We start from the raw sequence: 24,226 nt of genomic DNA, 5'->3' as shown, positions 1-24,226 counted from the left end.
AAAAAAATAAAAAAAAAACATAAAAATTTAAAAAAAAAAAAAAAAAAAAAAAAAAGAAGCTCTCACACCCCCTCCTCTTTCTATAGCTTCTATAGCTTCCTTTCACCGACATTCTGCTGCTGGATTGGACTCCCATGGCCTAACGTACAGCTCTCAAGTCACCACACATCCACATCTTAAGTGTAACGAAGAACTGAAAAACCTTGGTGCACCAGTGATGTGTTATTTTAAAAATAACAGCTCTATTAAACCAAATCCTTCCCAGTCTCCACCGCTTCTCAAAAGAGGAAAAACAAAATGTTACTGTGGGAGTCTTAATACACTTGTCTTTGTGGGTTTCTCTCTTCCCCGCTGAAGTCATACGGCGTAGAGTTCATAGATCTTCTTTACACAGTACACCAGGGCAGCGAGTGCTATCGTGTTGTGCAGTCTCTTTCTGTGCAGGTCGTCCTTCCTCACCAGCACCACCGGGGTGGAGGAGGTGAGCGTATGCAGGGGCAGGCGGGAAAGTTTATAGGCATCGTACTCCACTTGGTACTTGCAACAGGGATCAAATTGCCAAGAGATCCCGTACAGGGTGCAGCAAGCCACGCTCAGCACACCAGCAGGCAGGGAGATGTAGTGAGAATAATCTACTGGAAGTGCCAGAGGGGTGAAGAGGCAGGTGGTGCCCGCTAACACGGCCGTCTTGTGCAGGCAGTTCCCCACAGTGATCCACCGGGCCGTCTCGTCCCCGATGCGAGTGGGCTCTATCACTATGTACTTGTACTGCGCTTCCAGGGCCTGCTCCAGCTCGTACTCAAACTGGTCCTGAGCGTTCTCTCCGTTGTAGATCTCGTGCACGATGTAGCAGTCCGTGGAGGACAAGGTGACCCTGCGAACAGGAAACGGAGAATTAAAACTACAAAGCTTAAGGACAAGAGCTTTTCACCCACCCAGCCGGGAGAACAGAGAGAAAAACGCCTCGACTGAGGGCAGCCCCTCAAGGTCAGTCACTGCCTCTGTTCAACACACAGCAGCTTTTTCAACTCAAGATTCATTTCACATCAGCTAATTATGCCTGCTGTACACGAAGCCATCCCCAAACGAGGCAACGTATTTTTCCTAACCTGGAGGAACTAGAACATTTTGAGAAAACGGAATATGAAATGGTTCCTCACACCAATAACTAACCAGTTTCTCTAGAGATACTGGAAATGTTACCACCAGACTGGATGGATGAATGAACCGTACAGATTTAAGGCCTTTTCACAGAAAGTAGAACTAGCAATTCATCCACCAAGAGAGCAAGTTGCACTGGAAAGATTTAAGAGAGGAAGCATCTCCCAATGAAGCTGTTTGCTTTCTCCCCACAGTAGCCACCTCCTCGCCACTTGCTATTTAGAGCCGGGAGAACAGAGAGAAAAACGCCTCGACTGAGGGCAGCCCCTCAAGGTCAGTCACTGCCTCTGTTCAACACACAGCAGCTTTTTCAACTCAAGATTCATTTCACATCAGCTAATTATGCCTGCTGTACACGAAGCCATCCCCAAACGAGGCAACGTATTTTTCCTAACCTGGAGGAACTAGAACATTTTGAGAAAACAGAATATGAAATGGTTCCTCACACCAATAACTAACCAGTTTCTCTAGAGATACTCTAAATACTACACCTTCACAACCAAACTGGATGGATGAATGAACCGTACAGATTTAAGGCCTTTTCACAGAAAGTGGAACTAGTAATTCATCCACCACAAGGGCAAGTTGCACTGGAAGGATTTAAGAGAGGAAGCATCTTCCGATGAAGCCATTTGCTTTCTCCCCACAGTAGCTACCTCCTCGCCACTTGCTATTTGGTCTTCCATAGTAAATCCAGCAAGGATGGCCAGGAAACGTTGCTGAAGTGAAGGTGAAAAAGGTGGCAGAGCACTCAGCCTGATACAGAACAGTTCACTCTCTCTGCTGAAATAGGGCACAGCAAAGCAAGAAAGGAACATTTTTTTTTTAGCTAGGGCTTTAACAGCGAAGAAAGAGCTGCTCGCTTTACCTCGGAGCAGGATCCCTACTGACAGGGGACTCACAAGACTTGTACATCCCCCATTTCAATAACAGCTTTTAACTACCTAAAAATCACATCCATTTCCACTTTCCCTCCACCCACTTCACACACATCATCTCAGCTGCAGCTACATTAATGTCACAGACTACTAAGAAATAAGATTATGACTGTTTACCTGCTCTGTGAAAGGGTAAAAGCCCATCTATTATAACAAGGCAAAATCCTCCCTTCTAAGCCAAAGAAATAACTATTTCTGACATACTTGTGCCTAACTAGAGCAAAACTGAGCACGTGGCCTCTCGAGGATAAAAATATCTGGCAGATTCCTTTAGCAGAAGGAGAACAAATCGCACATATTTGACCTAATCACAGCAGACAAAACAACCTCATCCCAACAGCATTTACACCCTCCCAGTATCAGGAAGCAAGACGCTGCTGAGATGGAGAATGAAACTAGCACTTTTTGCTCCATTAATACAATGGTACTTCTGTGCATGCACTGGAAAATAAGGAAGAAAAGCACACATTTGCAAGCTGCCGTGTTCCCAGACATTATCCTTAACGTGCAGCTCTGCTCATGCTGCAAAGGGTATCGTGCGGTGGCCATCTGTAATTAAGAATATTGTTAAATTACAAGCTGTTGCCAGAAGTAGCTGCTTTTGAGAACGGCAGCAAACATATCAAACAGCAGGACCCAAGATGCACCAGCAGAGAATAAGCAGTTTCATTGAAGTCTGGCTGGAATTTATAGAAACTACAAGGAAAACTCAACTTACAAGATAGTTATTGAGTTCTCTGCAGTTCATTTCCCTTTTGGCCTGCTCACGGGTAGAAAATAAAAATAAAATTCCACCTGGATGCTGTGTATGCCAAGGGCTTCTTCAAGGTCATCATCTTGTCAGACATTGCTTGGAAAATGACAATTAACCCTTTCAGCACAGGATGAGGTGGGCTCTGACATTCTGTAGTGAATGGGCAAGTATTTAAAGAAAAATTTTGAAGGGCAGCATCTATATAAAAATTATAGAGAGTACTACACCTCTAAATAACTAAATGTATCAGGTAACATTAGGGAGTCTCTAACAAAGAATTAGTTAACCAGGTGCTGCTCTGATACATTAAGGACACGGCTGGTAATGGCTTCTGCCAAGGATTGGTGATGACAACTGTTCCAAGTGCAGCTTCTTCCAAATCAAAAATTCCACTTTCATTACAGACAACATGCTGAGACTTAAGGTAACTCTGTAAAACACCACCACCACCAGACTACGTGAAACCACTTACTAATGGATAATGACTTCAGGGAAAAGCTATTGCTCAAAGGCGTTTTCAGGCTGGAAGCTGCCCCGGTGCTAATACAACCCTCCAGATAAAATTAGTATTTCCTACCAAGGAACGTTTTCAGCTCTTTTTAACACTTAGGAACACGCAGCGTGGGTCTGCAAAACAGAGATGCAGAATCCAAATTCAACTAAGAACTCTGCAGAGGTTTAGGAGCAGCACAATAGCCCAGTCACCCTGGGAAAACAAGGGTGAAGCAAGCCCATTTCTCTGCCTGGGCAAGAGCCGTGGGGAACTCAGCTTCCACCTCTAGGAATTAAGTGAAGTAACTACATTACATGGGATTTCTCCAGCATCAGGAGAGGTGGCACTAACCTATCAGCCTCATTTCTCCTCACCCAGGTCTTGCCTGCTCTTTCCTCTGAATACCCCTTCTTTCCTTTCACTATAACCTACACGGAGCCGTATCACAAGCAACAGCCACCTCTCAAGGAGAGCAGGAACCCCAGCCTTTGGCCAGAGGCAGCACTGTCCATCTCTTCTGGAATCTTTTGGCTTGCCAGGCTCTGGGGCTTTATAACAATAAAGTCAAGAAAAGCACAACCCTTTTAAGGCAAAACAAGCAAAACATAAAATATGTTCTGTTGAAAAATCACTTGGAAATAAACCACAGAAAGGCTTCATCCCTGATAGGGTCTGCCCCCTAACTACGCTGTTTCTCCAAATTAGTCCTCTAATATGGGAATAAATCTCTGTCACAGTGCTGAAGCCGCAAATGGCAAAATGGGAAATCCAAAAACAAAGGGCAAAGAATGAAAAATTAACTGCTCAAACAATAGGACACACGAAACGCCGGCAACACGAGCAGAAAAACTCCATTTCTGTAACGGAGGAAGCAGGGTTTCTCACATATTATTTCCACACAAGAACTGGCTGCCCCTGGAGGTGGAAAGCTGAAAACTGGTTTGTTTTCAGAGGATATAGAAAGAGACACAGATGAGAGAGGTGGCCCTGAGAAGGTTTGAGGCCTCGTCGACACACAGAGAAGGACTGAGTACTTCAATGTTCAGAGGCAATCTCTCCTGACACAGCCTTTCAATTGAACCCAGCAGCTGCACACGAATAAATCCAGTCAAAGCAACTGGATTTGCTCAGGCACTGGGAGTGTGGCTCTGCTTTTTGGAGCCTGTCCCCCACCCCTCGGCAATGACAAACAAAAATGCAGAGCCACGCAAACAACTCCAAGCTGGCATCCGCTGGCTGTGAAGTGTAATGATTTTATATAAATTCCATTTTACTTAAAAGAATAATAAATCACCAGTGTCAGGAGAGGATCTAGTTCCAGAAGTCATAAAACGCTGCCACACGTGCAGAACCCCAGCAAGTTATTTACTAAATAGGCCAGAAGCTAAAAGCAGTTGTTAATATTATTCAATCAAATGATTTTCCAGGATCTGTCTCCCCACCCCGAAAAAAGAGGGCTAAGTTAAAAAGCTGTACAGCTGCTCTGCAAGAATAGTTCTGACGCTTATATCCAAATAGTTTATTCTATTGCAGCTTCACGCATTCTATACTTGAGAAATTTTAAGTGTCTCCTTCCTGGTGCCAAACGAACGCGCAGACGGGGGAATGTGACAGTTCTCTCAACTCCCCAGCGCAGCAAGATGAAAATCATTTAAAAATCACTGATGTAAAATTTGGGTATTGCCAAAGTTATAAATAAGGAATCGGTCGTTCACAGAGCTACCACCAGCAGGAGGGGCAGAAGTGTCTGTCTTCGCTATAGGGCAAGCTTCAAATTACATTTGGATTATCTTCCTAACATGGGAATATCAGAGGGCAGCAGGAGAGGGGGTGCTGCACTGGCTGAACAATAGCAGCTCCAGCAGTTTCCCAGTTCCAGCCCTCAAAGCAGCTCCATTTCTCTGCTTGGAAGAAGTTTCCTGGCTGCCTCCTGAAAACAGCAGCCAGACTGTTAAATATGTTTCAATTGAATAGTTGTTGCGGATGAAGAAATAAATACCTTTCTAAAGAGGAGGCACAATGCCACCCAATGTGAAAAGACCTTAAGTTTTGCCAAGTGCCAGCTGGGGAAAAAGAGAAACAAATGAAGAGAGCGCTGAAAGCCGGGCAGATGACAACGCCCTGGAAGGAACCCCAGCATCCCTCTGCCACTGTCCACTCGCAGGAGAGAATGACTGAGCCTCACGAGTTCCTTGCCCTCAGCCTAACGGCGTTCCTTGATCTCCCAGACAGAGTTTCGAGTCGTCCAACTATCTCAGATCTGCAAAGTGTTCAGAATCACGATTAGAAACAATCTCAATCTGCACAAAGCACAGGTGCAGTTCTGTGCAAAAAAAAAAAAGTTCTTTTTAAACCCCTCCCACAACATGCAAGTCAAGTTTTGGTTTTTTTTGAAAAAGAATAATGTTCTTGGACAACAGGTATTGCTCAGAGCACCAAACGTGCATTCAAATTAACTGTAAATGAGTGTCTGATTATTAGGTTTGAAAAAAAACAAAAAGAGAGGCTTGCAGCAGCATGATAACCCCTGTCACAAGCGGCACACACGCACAAAATCTAGTCCAGCAACACATCAGAGAGGCTTCACGCTGGCTGTGGAAGTGAACTGCAGGAAAAGGACATTACTGATGGCCAAAGCACAGTGTCTGGGGCCATCACTAGCATCTCAGCCAAGCCTAAGTCAGTCAAGAAAGTCAAGGCGTGACAAATTCAAAACCTAAACTTCCCTCCCCTCACATAAATCCTTCTTGAAATTTAATTTCATATCAAGATTAAGGAAGGAGCTGTGGTCTGGCTTTAATATTCAGCAGAAATAGTCCACCTTGAAGTCATATTCAAGTGTATTTTCCTACTCAAGAGAGCTCCAGGACAGGGCACAGAGAACGCACTAACACATCCCAGCTTAAGCACCTGAAGAATTGTTTCTCTGCAGAACATCCACATGATCTACCAATCTCAAGCCATTAGCCACGGCTGCCAGGCCTGTGGCTTCTAAAAGGCCACTCTGAAGAGGTCGTCATCAGTGCACGCATTAAAGCGGAGGAAGAAGGGCAAAATGGCAGCAATAAAGCAAGACTCCTGTTCCAAAGATATACCTTAAATAGAAACAGGAAAGAGAACAAGAGAACACTGGTGAGATCTTCAAACAGCCTCACCAAACGAAGACAACGCTAAGGAAAACAGCACCAGACCATAATAAAAAAAAACTCCCGCCACCAGAACAAAAAGAGGTGTCAATTTTAAGTCAACTAATGATTAGCCAGGCTAATGGAAATAGGTCAATCATTGCTGCAAGCAAACAGAGTACCAGAAATCTGAGCAGTGCAGGTAGCGAGAGGAGAGACCTCTTTAAGGGGGCAGAGAAGCCAATACGAGCAGCGGTGATGACATTAAAGCTGTTCTTGCTGGAGTTTGTTAGAACATCTCCCGGGGGAACAAATGGCATTCTGTCTTGTGTCCTGGCGGTCATCGGGCTGAATTTTATACAAAAACACTAAGTACAATTCAGTGTCTGTTCTGTATAAAAAAGTTGTTTTGGTCCGCAGATTAACAATTCCCTTTAGACAGTCTCCATTAAAGAGTCTATCCAGAATGAAGCAAAGCAAATATTTAGTTGGTTCTCTTCAGTGTTTTGGGCTATTTTGTTTAACCTTATTATTTCACCAGCAGAGCGCCAGCTGGAGTTCACAGCCAACATCCTTTGAAATTAACGTCCTTACATTTAGTCCTATTGAGGAAAGCACTTTTTGACCAATTACAGAGTTCCTTCTATCAATAAAGTCGTTTATGAAGGGATACAGTCTCCACAGATAATGTGCTGGGTTTTTCTTTTTTTTTTTTTTTTTTTTTTTTTTAAATGAAAGCTGGCCTAGTCTAAAAGCAGACAGTATTTTATTCACTACTGAATCTCCTCACACCACCTCCCAACACACAGATGCCTTTTAGACTAACTGGCTGACAACTATAAAAACTCCTTGAAGCAGCTCATTTATAAGGAAAGCTGGATTAGCATATTCAGCTCAAAGGAATGTGTCTTTGGACCAGAATCCCGCCCAGTGTAAGAAACTTGTATTCACTGTATAAAAAGCACATGTCATCATTTGATGACATCAGGTCTGTCAGCGCTGCCTTCTACACAACCGGTGTTGCCAGCAGTCAAACAAGACTGGTAGGTGTGATTTAGGATGAGGTGGAGAGAAGCAAAGGCCCAGTCATGCGTATCTCCAGCTCTGCAGCTGTGAGGAAGAAGTAGTACTGGGCTGACATCACCCAACACCTATTAGGAGCATGATCCTTCATCACGTTCGTGCAGGATGACACCTAAAAGGACCACCATCTTTTGATAACGATTCTGAAACGCTGATCAATCTGCTGTTCCATGTCGCTTCTGTGCTTTCTTATACTTCGCCGGATACTTCTCATTGCCAAAGGAAAAAATAACATATGCAGCAGGTTCGTGAAGTAACTCATGTTTATGAATAAGTATTTTTGATCATAAGATCAAGAGTAATCACTGCTTAAAAAGGCGCCTCAAAATTACAATTAGATTATTATTCAGTTCACAGATTCAGTTACAAGGCAACAACTCACTTTTAAGTCTGCATGAATTTTCATCCTGGGAGAATCATTTTCATTGAAGTTATTAAGCGCTGTTTTCCATATTTTATTTTTTTTTTCTTCACTTCTGCTGGGAGGACAGGTCTACCCTATGAAAACTCCACACCTTGTGTGCTTAGGGCTGGGGCAGGTGCCAGCACGGGGCACAGACAGCTTTACCGAGCCCTGTGGTATTCTTAGTTGTTTACATAAACTACACTGATGCAGTAATTCCATTGGCTCTTCCAGTTCAATTACTTTTAAATTCCCTGAACGCAGACAGCATTCCTGCAATTCACATTAGCACCAGAATTTTAAGGGCTACTGGCAGCTCTCCTTGGCTACGTAGGTTCAACACCATCAAAGAGAATATTGTGGAATTACAGCTAGGGATCAAAATGAAGCAAAAGCCGCAGGAAAAAAAATTAAGAGAGATCTCAAGAGCCTCTCGGTAAGGTGACTGGACAAAAGAAAAACTCCTCACCCTAAAACCCAGCAGCTTTCAACAGCTGCTGGTTACATCAGTCAGCCCTGGGGCAAAACGGGGAAAACACCAACGTAAGGAAATACAGGGTTTAACCAGACATTTTAAGCAGGTAAAGAACTGTGCGTACGGATTTTAAGAGTAGCTCAACGAGATTTTCCTCTGCCTCTTTTTTCCTGTTTTAAAGTTACGATCCCCAAAACTTCTACAGCTACTCGGTGGGTAGTTCCAGCACGTCCTAGCTGCTCCTCCGTCCTGACAGAGGCAAAGAGGGAGCGTTACAGAGCTCTTTGCCACCACACGACGGGCCACCGCCGCCGCCCGGCCCCGGCCCCACGGACCCGGGGAGCGCAGCTGCTGGGCCCTGACCCCCCAGGCGGCCGCCGGCAGAAGGAGGTCACCCTGGAGGACTCGTCGCTGCCCTCACCCGCCTTTAAAAATAGCCGTGGAAGGAGCCTCCCCAGGGCTGGCCCTCCTCCACCCCGGCCCCGCATCCCCGCGGCGGGAAGGGCTGCGGCCGCCGCCACCACCGCCACCCCGCGGGCCGCGCTGACCTTCCCCGGCTTCAACCCCCCCTCCGCCGGCCCATCCTTGCACCGGGAGACCGCCGGGCCCGGCCGGCCCCACCGCCCCAACCCCACCTCAGCGGGGCCGCGTCCCTCACCCGCCCTGCCTGGCCACGCTCCCCTCAGCGGGGCCCCCGCCCTTGCCCCGGGGTCGCGGGGAGCCCCGAGCGGCTGCAGCCCACCTCCTCTCGCTCGCTGCCCGCCCGGGACGCCCCAGCGGCCCCGCGCCCTCCACCCGGGTCGCGGCTCACCTCTCCCGGCCGCCACCGCTGTTGGTGCTGCCGGGGCCAGCGCGCCTCCTTCCCCACGCCGCCATCTTGGAGACACTCGGCTCGCAAATGTCTCCGCCAAGAGACCCCGGGCCCGCCGCGACGCCCGACGGGAAATGTAGTTCGCGGGGACAGCTGGAACAACTCAGCGGGAGCGGCACGAACGCACTTTTCGACTACAAGTCCCACAGTGCTCCGCGCCACCACCCTGCCGCAGGGGCCTCTGGGAAGCGTAGTCCCCCCGGGAGGGTGTGGGGGCGGCGGGGATCAGGGCGGGAGTGGGGATAGGGCCCCCCGTCACCAGTGCTAGGCTCCGGCGGGCAGAGCAGCCCCGACGCCCCGGGCTCGGCCTCTGCTCCTAGCGAGCTCCAGAGGGAGCGGGGCCGGCTATGGGAGGAGCGCGGAGGCGAGTCCCGGCCTGCCCCGCGGCCCCGCCATGAAGGGGGTGCGGCCGGGGATGCGGCCTCCGCTGCGGGCGAAGCGGCCTGGGCCGGGCCTGGGGAATGGCTGTGGGACGGGAGCGGGGGCAGCTCTTGCCGAGGTGCAGAAATCCTCCGGGGACGGAGCGTCGCCTTGTTTTACTGCTCGAAAAAGAAACACGCGGTTCGTTGTCGCCGGCGGAGGAGGGATGGAGAGTCTCCTCAGAGCAGCACCTCCCCGGGGATGAGGGAATGGGCCTTGTGGGGTCAATTCGACCCCTTTCATCAGTTCTGACCGAGGAGCAGATAATGGGGAGGCTCGGCTTCTCTGAGGAGGTGCAACAGTTTATAGCCAAACACTTCACTAGAAAACTACATGCATATTTGCCACTCTTTGAGGTTTCCCAGCTCCTGTTGATCCAGTGGCAGTTGATGATGGAGGTTTTGGGGGGGTTTTGGGGTTGTCCTTGTGCCTCCCGAGGTTCTCTATAGCTCCCAGTTCTGACTCCTCCCAGGAGACTTGCCTTTTTCTCAGGAATTAGTTTTCCCTTTACAAACAGCATCTCCTTGCCCCACAACCCCCCCCCTTTCCTGGAGGTACCCTGTCCTCAGCACGACTCGTCCTCCAGCCTGAGAAGGGAGTGGCGCTGTCTTTGCATCTCCCATTCCTAGAAAAAAGCCTCTTTTTGACAACATTACTTCCAAGTGATGTCACATCACTCAACAGAATAAACCCATGGCTGCCTCTGCCTCACCAGGCGCCGCGAGGCCACACTGCCAGACTGCAGCATCCTCCCCCACCCCTGTTTTCTCAGCTGTAATTTGGGGGTCAGCTCTTTCTCTGGAGGTGAACGGTGCCTTTGCAGGAACAAGAGGTGTTTGGGAAGCGTGCCCAGCCTGGCAGAGCGTGCAGCCGAGCGGCGGCATCGCTGGGACAGGCCGGAGCATCGGACTGTCTGGAATGTGGAATGTAAACAGAGCGTGTTACCAACCAGCAACAGCCCGGCTTCGTGCTACAGCCCAAACCCACCGCCCTGTCTCTTGGGAGGAGCAAAACCCATGCTCCTGCCTCCTCAAATTGCAGCCCAGGGGCCACTTGTCACATTGGATCAAATCATAACTGTAAATAAGCTGTGCCCCTTCTATCCAGCCCTGGCGTTTTTGGCTATCGAAACTCCGGCCGCAGCCTCCGGTGGCTTGCTGGGACGTGCTGGTGGCTTGCTGTAAACGTGCTGGGAGCCCAGTGCCCAGCAGAAAAGTGCCTTGTGTTCCTCTGAGTCACCTGCCCTGCACAGCAGGGAACAACTCCATGGGCTGGCTATTCAAATGTTTTCATGCCTTAATGTTTTCCAACATCTTAAACTGATGAGTGCAAACACCGAACGCCTGCTTGCCAGAGGCTGCCTTTGCAGGATGACTTCCAAAGACTGTTTGGCCTGAAATCTCAAGGCAGGACCAGGGAGCAGGAGGGGATCAGCCAGCAAAAGAAAGGAACCAGTTGTGATCCCACTCACCCCAAGCTCTACACAATCATCACGAGGTCAGCCAGCCCCATGACCTGAAATAAATTTCAATACCTTCAGCCCATGGTTTCCTGTTAATTTGCAATAGGAGCAAGGGTCTTTCAGACCCTCCATCACCTTCACCACCTGGATGGGGTCCTTCTTGCACAAGATCCTCTTCCTCGTGAGGAAAAGAAGTAGCATTTTCTCCATTTTTTGGAGGGGAAGATTAGGCAGTAGGAGAGTAGCTGCCGTACTCGGCTTCTGCCTGTTCACACACCTTCAAGACATAGACACACTACTGTCCAAGAGACGCGGGATTAGATTTGTCAGAGGATGTGCTTTCAGGGATGAGAAAAAGATAGTTTACATTTATGTAGAAAATTAATATGCAGCAATGAGACAGCAAAAATCATACCCTGGATATGGGCTAGAGAGCGCCGTTGTTTTTGACAGGAGCTGTGAAACGGGCTCTCTGCCAAAGCGACCCAGCCCAGCGGTGACAGGGCTGAGGATGCCCAAGGTCCCCTGATCCTACAACCACCTCTTCCTGCCCCCCACCCAGCAAACCACTGCGGGTCAGTTAAGCCACACTTTTTATTGTATTGTATTCCATGCAATATGTTCATGTTTTATAGTATGACAAGAGAGAGGGATAAAGATAAATGTTAGACATAAACAAAAGCAGAAAGGTCGTTTGTAACAGGTCCTGAGAAGGAAAGGCACATCGTAACCACTGAATTCAACAGAATGGAAACCTTGGACAGAGGAAGACAACTCTGGAAAGGGGACGAGGGAGGGGGGTGTTTCAAGTCGGGCGATGTGGAAGCAGGTTTGACAGCAATCTGCATTTCCCCAACCACCCAGGTCTGTAGTTCAAATGGGCTCGGGGGACCTCAATATTCAACCAAACCACTTCCACACAGCTGTTGCTGGAGAGAGTCCAAGATCCCCAACTCCTCCAGGCTTAGTCAGCACCAAGGAGCAACACAGGACTCAAAGCTCCATCCTGCAGAGACAAGCTGAGAAAGGGCAGCTGGTGAAGAGAGAGGAAGAAGGGCTGCCCAATGCCGAGGGACCCCATGCCATCTCCTGCCCAGCAGTGCCAGATCACAGGAGCACTGTGGACCGTGGCATGACTGGTGACCTGTGGGTATTGCTATTGATTGATGAAGAATTTTGCTATTCAAAGACCGCAGGGAAGGGAAGGCCAGGGCGGAGGTACAGCAGTGAAACGGTTGGCACGGACACTGGCACACGTCTCCGTCGGGTCAGACACCAGAGGGATTGTAGCACCTCGAAGGGAAGCAGCAGCAAAACTGTGTGCTGTGCCTGATTTAAGGCAGCAGTTGCCACTTGTGATCCAGAGCTGGGAAGCACGAGGTTCTTGCCAGAGCAGCATGAAGGGCTCCAGGGCCGGGTTTGGACACTGGGACGGTGCTGGTGCAGCGACCCCAGCACACCCTCCACGAGCTGCTCTCATGCAGCAGACACGATGAGGTACTCCTGGGATCTGTCACACAGTGGAGATGAGCACAAAACCAGGGCAGAGGCTCGCAGCGCTGGGCTCACGCTATTGCTCCCATGAGGCAACCAGGCACACACCTCTTCCAAGCACCCAGCCCTGCTGTGACAAAGATACAACGGTGTCTTATCTTGGCTTGCAGGAGAGGAGACAGTTCAGCTTCACTTTGGGACCAAGAGCAGGGACGGTTCTGTTATCACTTGGCTATAACAGTGCCAGACTTGCTCCTGGAACTAGACGTTGAAGTGTTTTTTGCATGTTAAAGAGTGAACATTTGGCAGCCCAGATTTCTTCCTGAACCCCTTTTCTTTAGTTGTTTACCTGTGATCCTTTCCCAGTCCCTCTAAACCATCCAGAAGCTCGCAGCCAGGCTGAAATAGGCAGCAAGAGGGCAGGAACATGAGGCAGTGGCAGGGCTGAGCCTGATGCTTTTCCTGAGCAGCACAAGCTGGAGATGGGTCTGCCACCAGGCACAAGTCCCTCCCCAGGCAGGGGTCTCACAGCCTGCGGTGTGGCAGGGATGGAGTTTGGGAGGTTTTACTCAAGCCTGTAGGCAGAGGACTGTGTTATGTTGGTGGTGGGCAGCCACAAAGCACAGGCAGGCAGCAGGGCTTCACCTCGAGCCAGTGGCCAGGAGGAACATCTCAGGGTGTTCCTGGCTGAGATCAGGCGCAGGGTCTCCATCTCTGACCAACCCATCCAGGAGAGACGGTTGCAGGAACTTTTGCCTTTGCCTCTGTGGACTTTGCACTGGGCTGCAGGAGAGGGTTGAGCTGCCCCTTGGCCGGGGCTTCACTCGGTCCGTGGCACAGATTGTAAACTTTAGTCCCTGCTGAGATAAGGTAGGTCTGGATTTGGCCTCCAGGTGAAAGGCTCTTTAGCTCGTTCTGCCTGGCTGCGGCCCCCAGTGGCTGGTGTGCCAGGAGCACCATCTCCTCCACCTCAGCCCAGCCCTGGGACACTGCAAAATCTTGAGAGCTTGGTGGGGAGATGCTCTGGGGTCCAGCTCGGGCCCTGGAAAGCCTGGGTGAGGCAGGACAGGCAGCAAGCTGGAGCCAGGCAGCGCCCTGCCGTCACGGTGTTACCTCTACATCTGACTGTGGCAACGCTGAGCTGTGCTACGGGGTCATCACCCGCAGAGGTAACAGCGCAACGTGAGGGTGTTCAGCCCTGCTGCTGCCAGCACCCAGGGCTCGGAGGCCAGTGAGCAGACGGGTCGTGCCCTGAGCTGGGGCTTCTTTCCAAAGGCCATAAGGATCAGCATCCACATGGAGGCAGGTGGCTCTAGCATGAAGCCCTGGAGATGGGCCAGGACCAGGTCCTGGAGGCCTTACCCTCATTGCTCTCAGGATGCGATGATGGCTCAGGCCTTATGATCTGGGGTGCAGACAGGGGTGCAGTCGAGGGAGATGGGGGGAGCCTTCCTCTTCAGCTGCAGAAAGCCACCTTGGTGCCTGCAAAAGCACGGGATGTCCCCTCATTGCTTAGGCCAGGGCTGGCCCTTGGGGCTGGTGCTCTTCTCCTGAGCAGGCTGTGTCCACACCAGCACAGACAACACCAAGAGCAGGAATCGGAGACAGGAACGATGGCGACTCTGCGGGGATGCCACGCCAGGACTATGTACAGAAGGCTGGGCAGGAGCTGGCATCTCCAGGGAGCATCTTCTGCAACTCAGCTGCCTTTCTTCCTCTGTGTGCTCACATTGCATATGCTCTGCTGTGGCCCCCGTGGCCAAAGCCCACTCCTCGCATGGCTCCTGTCTCTAGGCTCGAAGGTGTCACCATCCCAGCATCTCCACAGCCAGTGCAGCACAGCCCCTGAGGCACCACCACGTCCCACATGTTCTCACCTGTGCCCCAAGTGGGTTTGGGCAAGGCTTGGTGCCCAGCAGATGCCACAAGGGATGAACCTGCCAGGGGGCTGAGGCTCCTCCAGCATCTCCCTCTGTCCCACAAAGCTTAATCCACAGCATCTCCCCCAGCTGCTGGGAGGAAAGGGGGGCTGGTAGCCCGCAACCACCCCTAACCAACATCCCCTAGCAAGTTCACAGCTGGCACCCAGCAGAGGGGAGAGAAAAAGGCGCAGCACAAGTCATCCCCTGGTCTTGTGATGGAGTTTGGTGGAAAAATCATCCTCTTCCACTCCGTGGCTTGGGAAGAAGAGCACCGGGGGGCACCGTGTGTGCCCACGGCCAGCCTGGCCTGAGGGCCGTAGCCATGCTCACCCATGGGCAGAGAGGAGGAGGTGCCCACACTCATGCACCACATGGATGAGCTTTAAAAAAAAAATGGGAATTGTGAGCATGGGAGGGGGGTTTCCTGAGACCGCAGAGAAGCGAAGGCCGCGTTGAACAGTCAGGGACAGGCGCGCTGGTGTCAGAGCAGTCCTGCCTTAAGGCTGCAAGTGTTCCAGGTACTGCGGCAGTGGGTTCTCCTTGACGTATTTCTGAATGTACCAACACGTCAGGTGAGCTTTCAGGTCCTCCTCCACCACAAAGTCCAGAGCTGCCTGCAACCAACCGGAGAGGACAGACAGGTTACAACCAGCACCCCCAGCCTGAGCTCTCCTCTGCGGCCTCCTGGAGGTCCAGACCCCCCGTACCCTGCGCAAAGATGGGGGAGCAGCAGGTTGCCCTCATGTACCCACTGTGCGAGGCAGGCAGAGGGAGAGGGCTGGGGGGAAGAGCACAGCCATCCTGCCACAGCCACCACAGGGTCCCCAGTTTAACCAGAGGGATGGGAGACGCCCAGGTAACCCTCAATGCCTGGTGGATGCTGCACTGCAGGTGACCCAGCCACATCACCTGAATGCCACCTTTGTCACCCATTTGCCCTGGATTATGGGGCCAGGAAGCAGCTGTGACCCCAAAGTATCACCCCACAGTCCCCCCCACCACTGTGCTTGTGGCACCTCAGCCCTTCCTGCGTGGCTACAGACCTCAAAAGGCAGGAAAAGAGCTCACAAGGGCCTTCAATCTTTGAAGTGAGGGGGTCCAGCCCCCAGGAGGGGTACTACATCAGCCCCTGCGAGGTGGGCACGGGGGCTGGTTGCTGTAAGGAGGAAAGGGATAAGCTTGGGCAAGCAGCTGGCCGTGCTGGCACTCACCCAGCCCCTCTCACTGCCAGAAATAGGAATATCTGTCCAGGGATTTCCATCTGCCCCACCAGCCAGCCCTATCTCCCATCAGAGCAAGGATGGCTCCCGCGGGGAAACACCAGTGCGATGGGGCCTGGCTTCAGCCAGGGTCACCAGCCACAGCTGGGACAGTGACAGCTTCTGCCCAGGGGACAAGGGGTGGCTGAGGCCATACCTTCGCCAGGTGCTTGGCTATTCCTCTCCCTCGATAAGCATCCGGTACTTCCGTGTGCTGCAAGTCCACGATCCGCTTCCCCACGTACTCGTAGAGCAGCACCGCCTTGTCATGGCAACCTGGGGGATGCGAGAGAGGGGTGAGTGAGGCTCAGGATGTCCCCGGGCTCCCAGCCCACCATCACACGGTGCCACTCATGGGATTGCTCCAACAGCCCTCGCACGGCTCCTCGCACCCACGGGAATGGGCTGTGGCACTGGGTGCTTTCACGCAGCAGAAGGGCTCAGCAGATATTTTGCTTTTGGCGACACTTGGACTTCCATGTTGGTCCTGGAACAGATCTACTTGGCTTTTCCAAGCTCCTGGACCTTTTCTACCCAGCCCTGAATTGTTGGCCAAGGTGCCAACACAACACTTTTAGGGCAGGAAAGCAGCTGGCGGGGAGGGGGGGATGTATTGATGGGGGAGTGAGCAAAAATAGGAGGGGGAAGATCAGGACAAAGCTGATCCAGGTGACAGCCAATTCCTTCCTCTCTACAGCACAGAGTTTTTTGTCATGGTGTATAAAACAGGACAAGGACTTCTTGGCCTGGTGTTGGACAGACACATTTTGGGGAAGATGCTGGGCGAGATGAATCCCCCCCTGCACAGGAAAGCGTGCACAGGCGTGCAAGGGGGTTTGTGCACACACATTTACATGCCCACACAGACAGAGGCTTCCTGTTGCAACACCCTGACCTCTCACAGCAGTTCAGTTACAGGAAAAAAAAAAAAAAGAAGTTTCAGCACACGTGTAAATCAGAGGAGAGCTCATAACACCTCTCTGGCCTCATCTGCCAAACCCGAGCTCCTGTCTTAAACATGAAAGCAACCATTTCATTTCTAGAGGGTTTCTGCATTTACAAGTGAGTTTCAGAAACACAAGCTTTCAATCAAAGGGACAAGCTCAATGAAAACAACAGAAACCTTTCCTTTCCCTCCAGTGGTTACTGGAGGGTGAAGGGCCACAAGGTTCACCTGCATTTACTACAGGCTTTAGCTGAGCTCAATACACTTTATTTTATTGCATTTCAGCTGACAACTCCAGCCCAGTTCCCCTGACCCCTGTGTTTGAAAGGCACTAGAAATAAGCCCATCTGAATTCCGTGTTTCAAGAGAAGCAGCTCAGGCTTCTGTTTCTGCTCTTTTTATGCAGAGACTCAATCCTTCCGCATTGGATGGAAACCTTTGCATTTCCAGCCTGAGTTTATTCCTTCTGGAGAATCCAGACCTGCTCCCCTCCCAGGCCAAAACTTTCCATAGACTCTGCCTGAAGTTTTGATAAGTTCAAAATTAAATCCTTCTCCAAGTGATGACAGAGCAAAAGATTGCTGTTTGCTTGTTTAAAAAAAAAAAAACACAAAACAAACAACTTTTACATACTATATTTATATATATATATGATCTACGTAGAAGTATCATGCAAAAAATGTACAAAACCACATTTTAAAGCAGAGGATGATGCTCTGCTTGGAGAATCTCAGATTTGTCCTGGACAGACTTTCCCTCAATATTCACTGTATCCCAGTAGCACCACAAAACCCCAGCTGGGACAGGAGCTGCAGGGTGCCACGGGCGTACAGATGGATGGTCACAGAGCCCAAAGGATTTTACAGCTGGGTCTGCAGAAAAAGCCAGTGCTGCCAATGCTGTGGGAAACTGGTCCCAGTTCAGAAAAAGTCAAGTACATAAATGTGTCCCCAGTACATGCTCACCTTGGTGATGGGACCCTGAGCCACCCAGCACATGAAATCCAGGACGCTCCTGCCATAGGTTTGACATGGGCCCTGCAGGTGACACCAAGGGCTTGGGAGGAGATGGCTGCTGTGTCCCCACTCCTGCACAGCCCCGGGGCTGGGTTGGGTGACACCAAGCGTCTCCCAGTCTCCCGTCTCCAGCTCCTGCTGCTGGATGGTGGGTGATGCAGAGCCACAAGCTGAGCTCCCGGGCTGCGAGAGGAGCTGATGGAGGGGGACGTGTCCAGCCAAACCCATAAACTGGGAACAGCTGGATGCACAGAACTGCACAGCCACAGGAGCCAGAGGTGGGGGAAAAAGCCCAGATCAGCAAAGGAGAAACAAGCCACGATCCAAAAGGATTTCAGTCTTGTGAGAGGGCATCCCGCCCGGATTCTCCACTGTCTGCTGCCGGGCTGTGTGTTCACGACAGCCCTGCCTCCACGGAGACATCAGCTCATGGCACAGGTCCTGCAGGAACAGCCTCTCCTGGAGATCCAGATCCCTCTTCCTCTGCTGAGTAAGGCTGGAGGTGGCCAATGGCTCGCAACAAGAAGGGAAGGACCGGCCAGCGGAAGGGCTGTTTCCTTCAAACCCGGCTGCTCTGCACATCCTCTCCAACACCACCCACTGCTTCTGGGAAAAGCAGGGTGAAACAGACCATACCCCCAAACCACAACCGGTCCTGGGCTCTCCACAAGTGGGACTGGGGCATAAGCCTTGTTTTCCCACCAAAAGGGGCCAGAGGGATGAGATGAGGGAGCGGAGGCGCTTTGCTGCAATACGATGCTGGAAGAAGCCTTGCTGCTCTGTGGTACCTTGGGCACGGGGAGGGGGTGCTGCTCCCAGCAAAGGGACCATTGCAAAGCTGGGGGAGCTGGAAGCAGCACTGACCCCTCACAGGAGCTGCTCAGCCCTAGCTTGTCACAAATTCCCCCAAAGAGAGGGCACGCAAGCAGAAATCACACCAAAACACAGCATAAGAGGGATGCCACAAGCCAGTCTCCCTCCTGTCTGTCTCCTTAAACTTTGGGGCAGGGATTTTATCCCTCCATCCCATGCAAACCTGCATGGACTGAGCTTGGCAAAACTGGCTGAGGTCTCAGCTGGCCCAAGCGGTGCCCTATCACGACGTTTGACTCGCAGTCACTCCCCTGCTTAGCGCCTTGGCTTTTGAGGCCACCGTGAGCGAGGAAGTCTGAGTCAATGCAAATCAGCACAGCAAGAAAGAGCAGTAAGAGGAGGCTGCCTGATGAAAATGGCAGCGCAGCTGGTCCCCAGCCCTCCCTCAGATCACAGGGTTCACAGGGAAGGGGAAGCTTTGCCAGGAGGTGGGAGAGGGACCAGGTCTAAACTCGCTCTCCACGGAGGGTTTCCACCAGGATCAGTGGTGCAGAGCATCCACCCGAGCAGGGCGGACAGCTTTGGGCAGCAGACAAGGTCCCTACACCACAGGCTCAGCCACACCACCAGACACAAGCCCCTGGGCCAGGCGGCTTGTGAGCCTCGGGGGGAACAAGCAGCGAGCCCAGCCCCAGCCCCGAGCTGGGGAAGGGACATGGAAGGCACCCAGGAAGATGCAGGCACCTCACTGTCCCCCCTCTCCCAGGGCACACGCCGTACCTGCCTGGCGAGGGGACACGGCAGCACTGGCAGCACAGCAGGACCTGTCCTTCCAGCCTGAGGGACCTTCTCCCCGTCCCTCTGTGCCAGCCCCAGCCCACAATACACCATTGTGTGCCCAGGCCCAGAGCAAGGCAGGGGCTTGGTGAGGGGCTGGCTGCCTGCTGGCCAACTGCTGCACTCCGTTGCCAGCTTTGGAGGCAGCCCCTGAGCTCCAGCCTCCTTAGGGGCTGCAAAGCCATTCCTGCTGCAAAACCATTCCCCAAAAGCAAGGGGAGAGAAGAGACACCAGCCCCATTTCCCACTCTCAGAGGCAGGAAGCAGCTCGGCTCTGCTGGCTGCTGAGCCAAAAAGGTGGCCACCAAAAGCTGCACGTGAGGCAAGCCGAGAGGACAAGATGTCCTGAGGAACGTGTACATCCCAGGCCCCGGAGCTCGCTGCACGCCGCGGGCTGGCCTTGCTCCCCAGGGAGCCGCTGGCACGTTACTAGGGAGAGAAAACACAACAGCACACAACAGACAGCCCCGAGCGGAGACGGCGCAACCGTCACCGAGGGGCCTCGCTGGCAGCGGTGGTGGCGGTGGGGGAGCACTCGGGTTTGAGGCAGTTTCCTGTTTAGGAGCTCTCTCGAGGCGACTGCGGCGCAGGAGAAGAGGGGGGACATCTTGACGCAGGGTCCAGCGACCCTATCCCTTCATCCCCACCACAAACCCAGCAGCTTTCCCATACAATCACAGAAGCACACAGGGTTGGAAGGGACCTCTGGAGATCATCTAGTCCAACCCCCCTGCCCAAAACAGGTCCACCCAGAGCAGGTTGCACAGGAACGTGTCCAGGCGGGGTTTGAATGTCTCCAGAGAAGGAGACTCCACCACCTCCCTGGGCAGCCTCTTCCAGGGCTCTGCCACCCTCGCAGGAATGAAGTTCCTCCTCATGTTTAGATGGAACTTCTTATGTTCAAGTTTGTGCCCATTTCCTCTTGTCCTGGCACTAGGCACCACTGAAAAAAGACTGGCCCCATCCTCTTGACACCCACCCTTTAAGTATTTATAAGCATTGATCAGATCCCCGCTTAGCCTTCTCTTCTCCAGACTAAAAAGACCCAAGTCCCTCAGCCTCTCCTTGTAAGGGAGATGCTCCAGGCCCCTAATCATCTTTGTAGTCCTCTGCTGTACCCTCTCCAGCAGTTCCCTGTCCTTCTGGAACTGGGGAGCCCAGAACTGGACCCAGTGCTCTAGATGGGGCCCCCCCAGGGCAGAGCAGAGGGGCAGGCTGACCTCCCTCAACCTGCTGGTCACACTCTTCTTGATGCACTCCAGGATGCCCTTGGCCTTCTTGGCCACAAGGGCACATTGCTAGCTCGTGGTCATCCTATTGTCCACCAGGACTCCTAGGTTTTTCTCCTCAGAGGTGCTCTCCAGCAAGTCAGCCCCATCCCAGAGGGCATCTGCCCCAGCAGGGAGGAAAGCACCAAGGCACAACCTGCTCCCGTTTTCCTAATAAACCTGAGCCTGGACTCCTGACAAGGAGCTCCCCAGACTGAGATCTGCAGCAGGCAAAGCAGGAGCTTCCAGCCACTGGATCCTGCCCAAACCTATTTGGGGAGGAGCAGGAGGTTTGGGAAGCGTGGCACGGTGCACCCACGCATTGAATGAATGGAAGCACAGGTGTGCAAGGAGCCCACGCATCCCTGAGGAGCTGGAGCTGCTCGGTGCATGAAGTGAGCCCTTCTCCCCACCAGAGCCTCCGAGGTGTTTAGTGGTCACCAAGCAGGCAAAGAGGCTGCTGAGAGAAGGGCTGTTCCCCTGCCACGAGCAGCTGGACTCACTGGCCATCTGCTTTGGGGTGGGAGCCTCTTTGGTTTCTTGTTGTGACCCAAAATATTATCATCTCGGATCCAAAAAAAAACCCCTCCAACTATTCCTGACAAAACCACCCTATGTGATTCCCATGGAAGTTTTTAGCTTCGACAAATTGGTGTTTTCCAACAAAGTCGCTGCCTGGGGAGGTTGCTGCTCGTGCTGTTAGTCACATCCCAAACGATTACAAATCCAGTTGGGTTTCTTTCCACCCTCCTCTCAGAGGGATAACGAAGCTCGGTGAAGCCTGGTTATACTCAGCTTTACCCTCAGCTTCTCAACGCTTCTGTATTTGGGGATGCAAGGGTAAAAAGGAATGCGTTGAAGTGAAGCAGCTGTTTCTATCAGAGTTTTTGGAGTCACGTGCAGCAACAAGGGCGCCAAGAAGGGAAGGACCGAGTGACGCAGAAAACACCAAACACAATTCATCTTTCTTGTGTATGAGGAGGGAGTCCCAACATGAGGTTAAATGGGGTCACAGAGACAAAAACAGGGCGATGCTGAAAACACTTTCACAACTAATTCACAGCTTTCGTGGTGTCTCAGGCCTCCCATAATAATATCAGCAGAGAATGTTTTCTCCCCAGCATCACACTACCGTACCCCACCAAGCCATCAGCCCAGAGACCAGCCAGTTCTGGAGCTGAGAAAAGCCTGGCTCCTTGGTCTACAAACCCAACACACCTTGTTTTCTGAGAGCATCACCCACATCCAACATCTAGCTGACGTTAGGACCAAGACACAGAGAGAAGTTGACCCTGGAGCCCACCAGTGAGCTGTGGGTTCACCCCACAGGCTGCTGTTCACCTCCACCACAGTGCAGTAACACAGGACAGGAACACTCCCAGAGGGACACACAGGTCACATTGAAGCTAAAAATCTGTGCCTGGCCTATTTCTTGTGACTTCCCCACGGGCAGCAGGGAAAACCTGCCAGAACATTCAGTACCAGTGATGCTCACGGAGTGAAGAGAGCAGCCCAGGAAATAAACACCCTGCCACGCACTCCCACGGAGATGGTTATCTTCTGACCACCTTCCAGGGCCTGGTTATTATCAGCAAATGCCTAATGAGAAGGAGGAAAGATGGGTCACCTGCCCCGCGTGGATGTTAGTCAGCCCAGCGGCAGGAACACCCTCACACCGGGACGCTGCTCAGCTCAGCTTCCTGATGTGGCCAGTGCTGAACTCACAGGAACACCCTCACACCGGGACGCTGCTCAGGCTCAGCTTCCTGATGTGGCCAGGGCTGAACTCACAAAAAAGAAAAACCACAAAAAAAAAGGGTTCAGTTTCCCTGAATTCCCAGAAAAAAAAAACAACTCTCACCACAGGGATCCACCTACAACCCCAGGGAAGGCCATGTCTTCCCTGAGCCGCGGTGGTCTCCTCCTACAACAGGAGGTTTTGTGCCAATGATCATGGAATTTTTGGTATTGGAAGGGACCTTCTAGAGATCATCCGGTCCAACTCCCCTGCCAAAGCAGGGCTGCCCAGAGCACATCACTCAGCAGCATCCAGGTGGGGCTTGAAGATCTCCAGAGAAGGGGACTCCACACCCTCCCTGGGCAGCCTGTTCCAGGGCTCTGGTACCCTCACCCCAAATAAGTTCTTCCTTCTATTTGAGTGGAACTTCCCATGTTCCAGCTTGTGCCCATTGCCCCTCATCCTGTCACTGGGAACCACTGACAAGAGTCTGGCTCCATCCTCCCTCAAACCACCCTTTAGATACTTATAAGCACTAATTAGGTCTCCCCTCAGCCTTCTCTTCTCCAGGCTAAAGAGTCCCAGCTCTCTCAGCCTTTATGATGTCCAACACGACCCCCACAGTTGACCCTCTCAAAGTTCATCCTCTCCAGACCCGACTCACCCTGCCACCAAACACTACTCAGCCCACGGCATGGGCGGCAGGGCTTTTATTTGGCAAGCCACGAGAAAAAAAAGATGACATTTCCCTAATAACTGTCAGCCCCTCGGCTCTCCCCTCTCTCTTTCGAGCACGTACAAACTTCCCCGGCAGCGAGGAGGCTGCACCGAAAGCTCTCGCGATGGCAGCGGGGGACCCGTCACCTGGGTCCTCGTTTGATCTTTCCCCTCTTTGAAATAAGCAGTTGGTGAAATTGTTTTCTCCGCACCCAAGCGCAAATGTCTCCTCCTCCTCCTCCTCCCCGGCTCCGCCGCTGCCGAGCCTCTAGCCTGCACTTTGTAATTAGCGGTTGAAATTAAAACAAAAAAAGAAAAAGAAAAAGTGGGGGGGGTGGGGGGGGAAGAGAAGAATCTAAAATAAAATCCAGACTATTCCTGTTGTTCTATTGAGAATGCCTCCTACAGCCTGTACAATTTCTGAACAACTCATTTAATTTAGTTGGTTGTTTTTTATTTTTTTAAAAAGGCAACTACCCTGCAATTTCTGCAGGCTGTTTTCCCCAGAGCGGTTCCCGGCAGGACAAACACACAGGGAGGGGAATATTTGGGATTAACCATTCCGAGGACGGCTGGAAAGGACTCAGCGTGCCACAAAGAAATCCTAGTGGCACCTACTTTTCTCTTCGCTCTGCCCAACACGTGACAGAGCTCTTTGAGGGGGGGGTCATCACATCACCAGACCCCCGCCGCCCTGCTCCCACGGATGCTAACGACAGCTCGTGGTACCGAACCAGGATCCCACAGCGGTGGGACCCCCAGGGGCTGCTCACACCCCCGAGGGGTTTCCCCACAGGAAGCTCACCAGAAAAGCCACCGAGGGGCTCCCAGACCAAGGAAGGTGCCCCCATACTTGCACCTCCACATCACCCAAAGGCACCTGCTCCTGGGGGGACCTGAGATAGTCGTGTGTCCCCCCCTCCCCACAAAATCTACCCGGGCCAGCACAGCGTTCCACACCTTAAGGGAGCCCTTGATATCCTGGGCCAAGATTTTAGGGGGGCAGGAAGGATGGGGGGCAGCAGCAGGAA

At 52.0% G+C, this 24,226-nt stretch overlaps 2 protein-coding genes across 2 annotated transcripts in view; both read right to left on the bottom strand.

Annotated features, from left to right (window-relative positions):
- Positions 1-39: 39 nt before the first annotated feature.
- Positions 40-9,384, bottom strand: TMEM11 (transmembrane protein 11). Its single transcript, XM_014936143.1, has 2 exons — positions 9,244-9,384; positions 40-874 (listed from the first exon to the last, which is right to left on the bottom strand). The coding sequence occupies exons 1-2, from the start codon at positions 9,306-9,308 to the stop codon at positions 358-360; spliced, it is 582 nt and encodes a 193-aa protein (XP_014791629.1). The 5' UTR covers positions 9,309-9,384; the 3' UTR covers positions 40-357.
- Positions 9,385-11,761: 2,377 nt separating this feature from the next.
- The window catches only part of NATD1 (N-acetyltransferase domain containing 1), an 18,293-nt gene continuing 5,828 nt past the window's right edge, over positions 11,762-24,226 (bottom strand). Inside the window, exons 2-3 of the mRNA XM_014936161.1 lie at positions 16,018-16,136; positions 11,762-15,215 (exon numbers count right to left, since the gene is read on the bottom strand). Coding sequence (XP_014791647.1) covers positions 15,099-15,215; positions 16,018-16,136 — 236 coding nt within the window. The 3' untranslated portion in view covers positions 11,762-15,098. The remainder of the gene's footprint in view (positions 15,216-16,017; positions 16,137-24,226) is intronic.

This window comes from Calidris pugnax, unplaced genomic scaffold, assembly GCF_001431845.1.
Source record: "Calidris pugnax isolate Ruff unplaced genomic scaffold, ASM143184v1 scaffold17, whole genome shotgun sequence".
NCBI classification, from domain to species: domain Eukaryota; kingdom Metazoa; phylum Chordata; class Aves; order Charadriiformes; family Scolopacidae; genus Calidris; species Calidris pugnax.
This window is presented reverse-complemented; position numbering and strand designations above follow the sequence as displayed.

Excerpts from the sequence above, each read along its gene's own strand:
- TMEM11 (XM_014936143.1), bottom strand. The coding sequence starts at position 9,308 with ATGGCGGCGTGGGGAAGGAGGCGCGCTGGCCCCGGCAGCACCAACAGC. Across the intron at positions 875-9,243 it reads AGCGGTGGCGGCCGGGAGAG|GGTCACCTTGTCCTCCACGG; the intron begins GTGAGCCGCGAC and ends TCCTGTTCGCAG.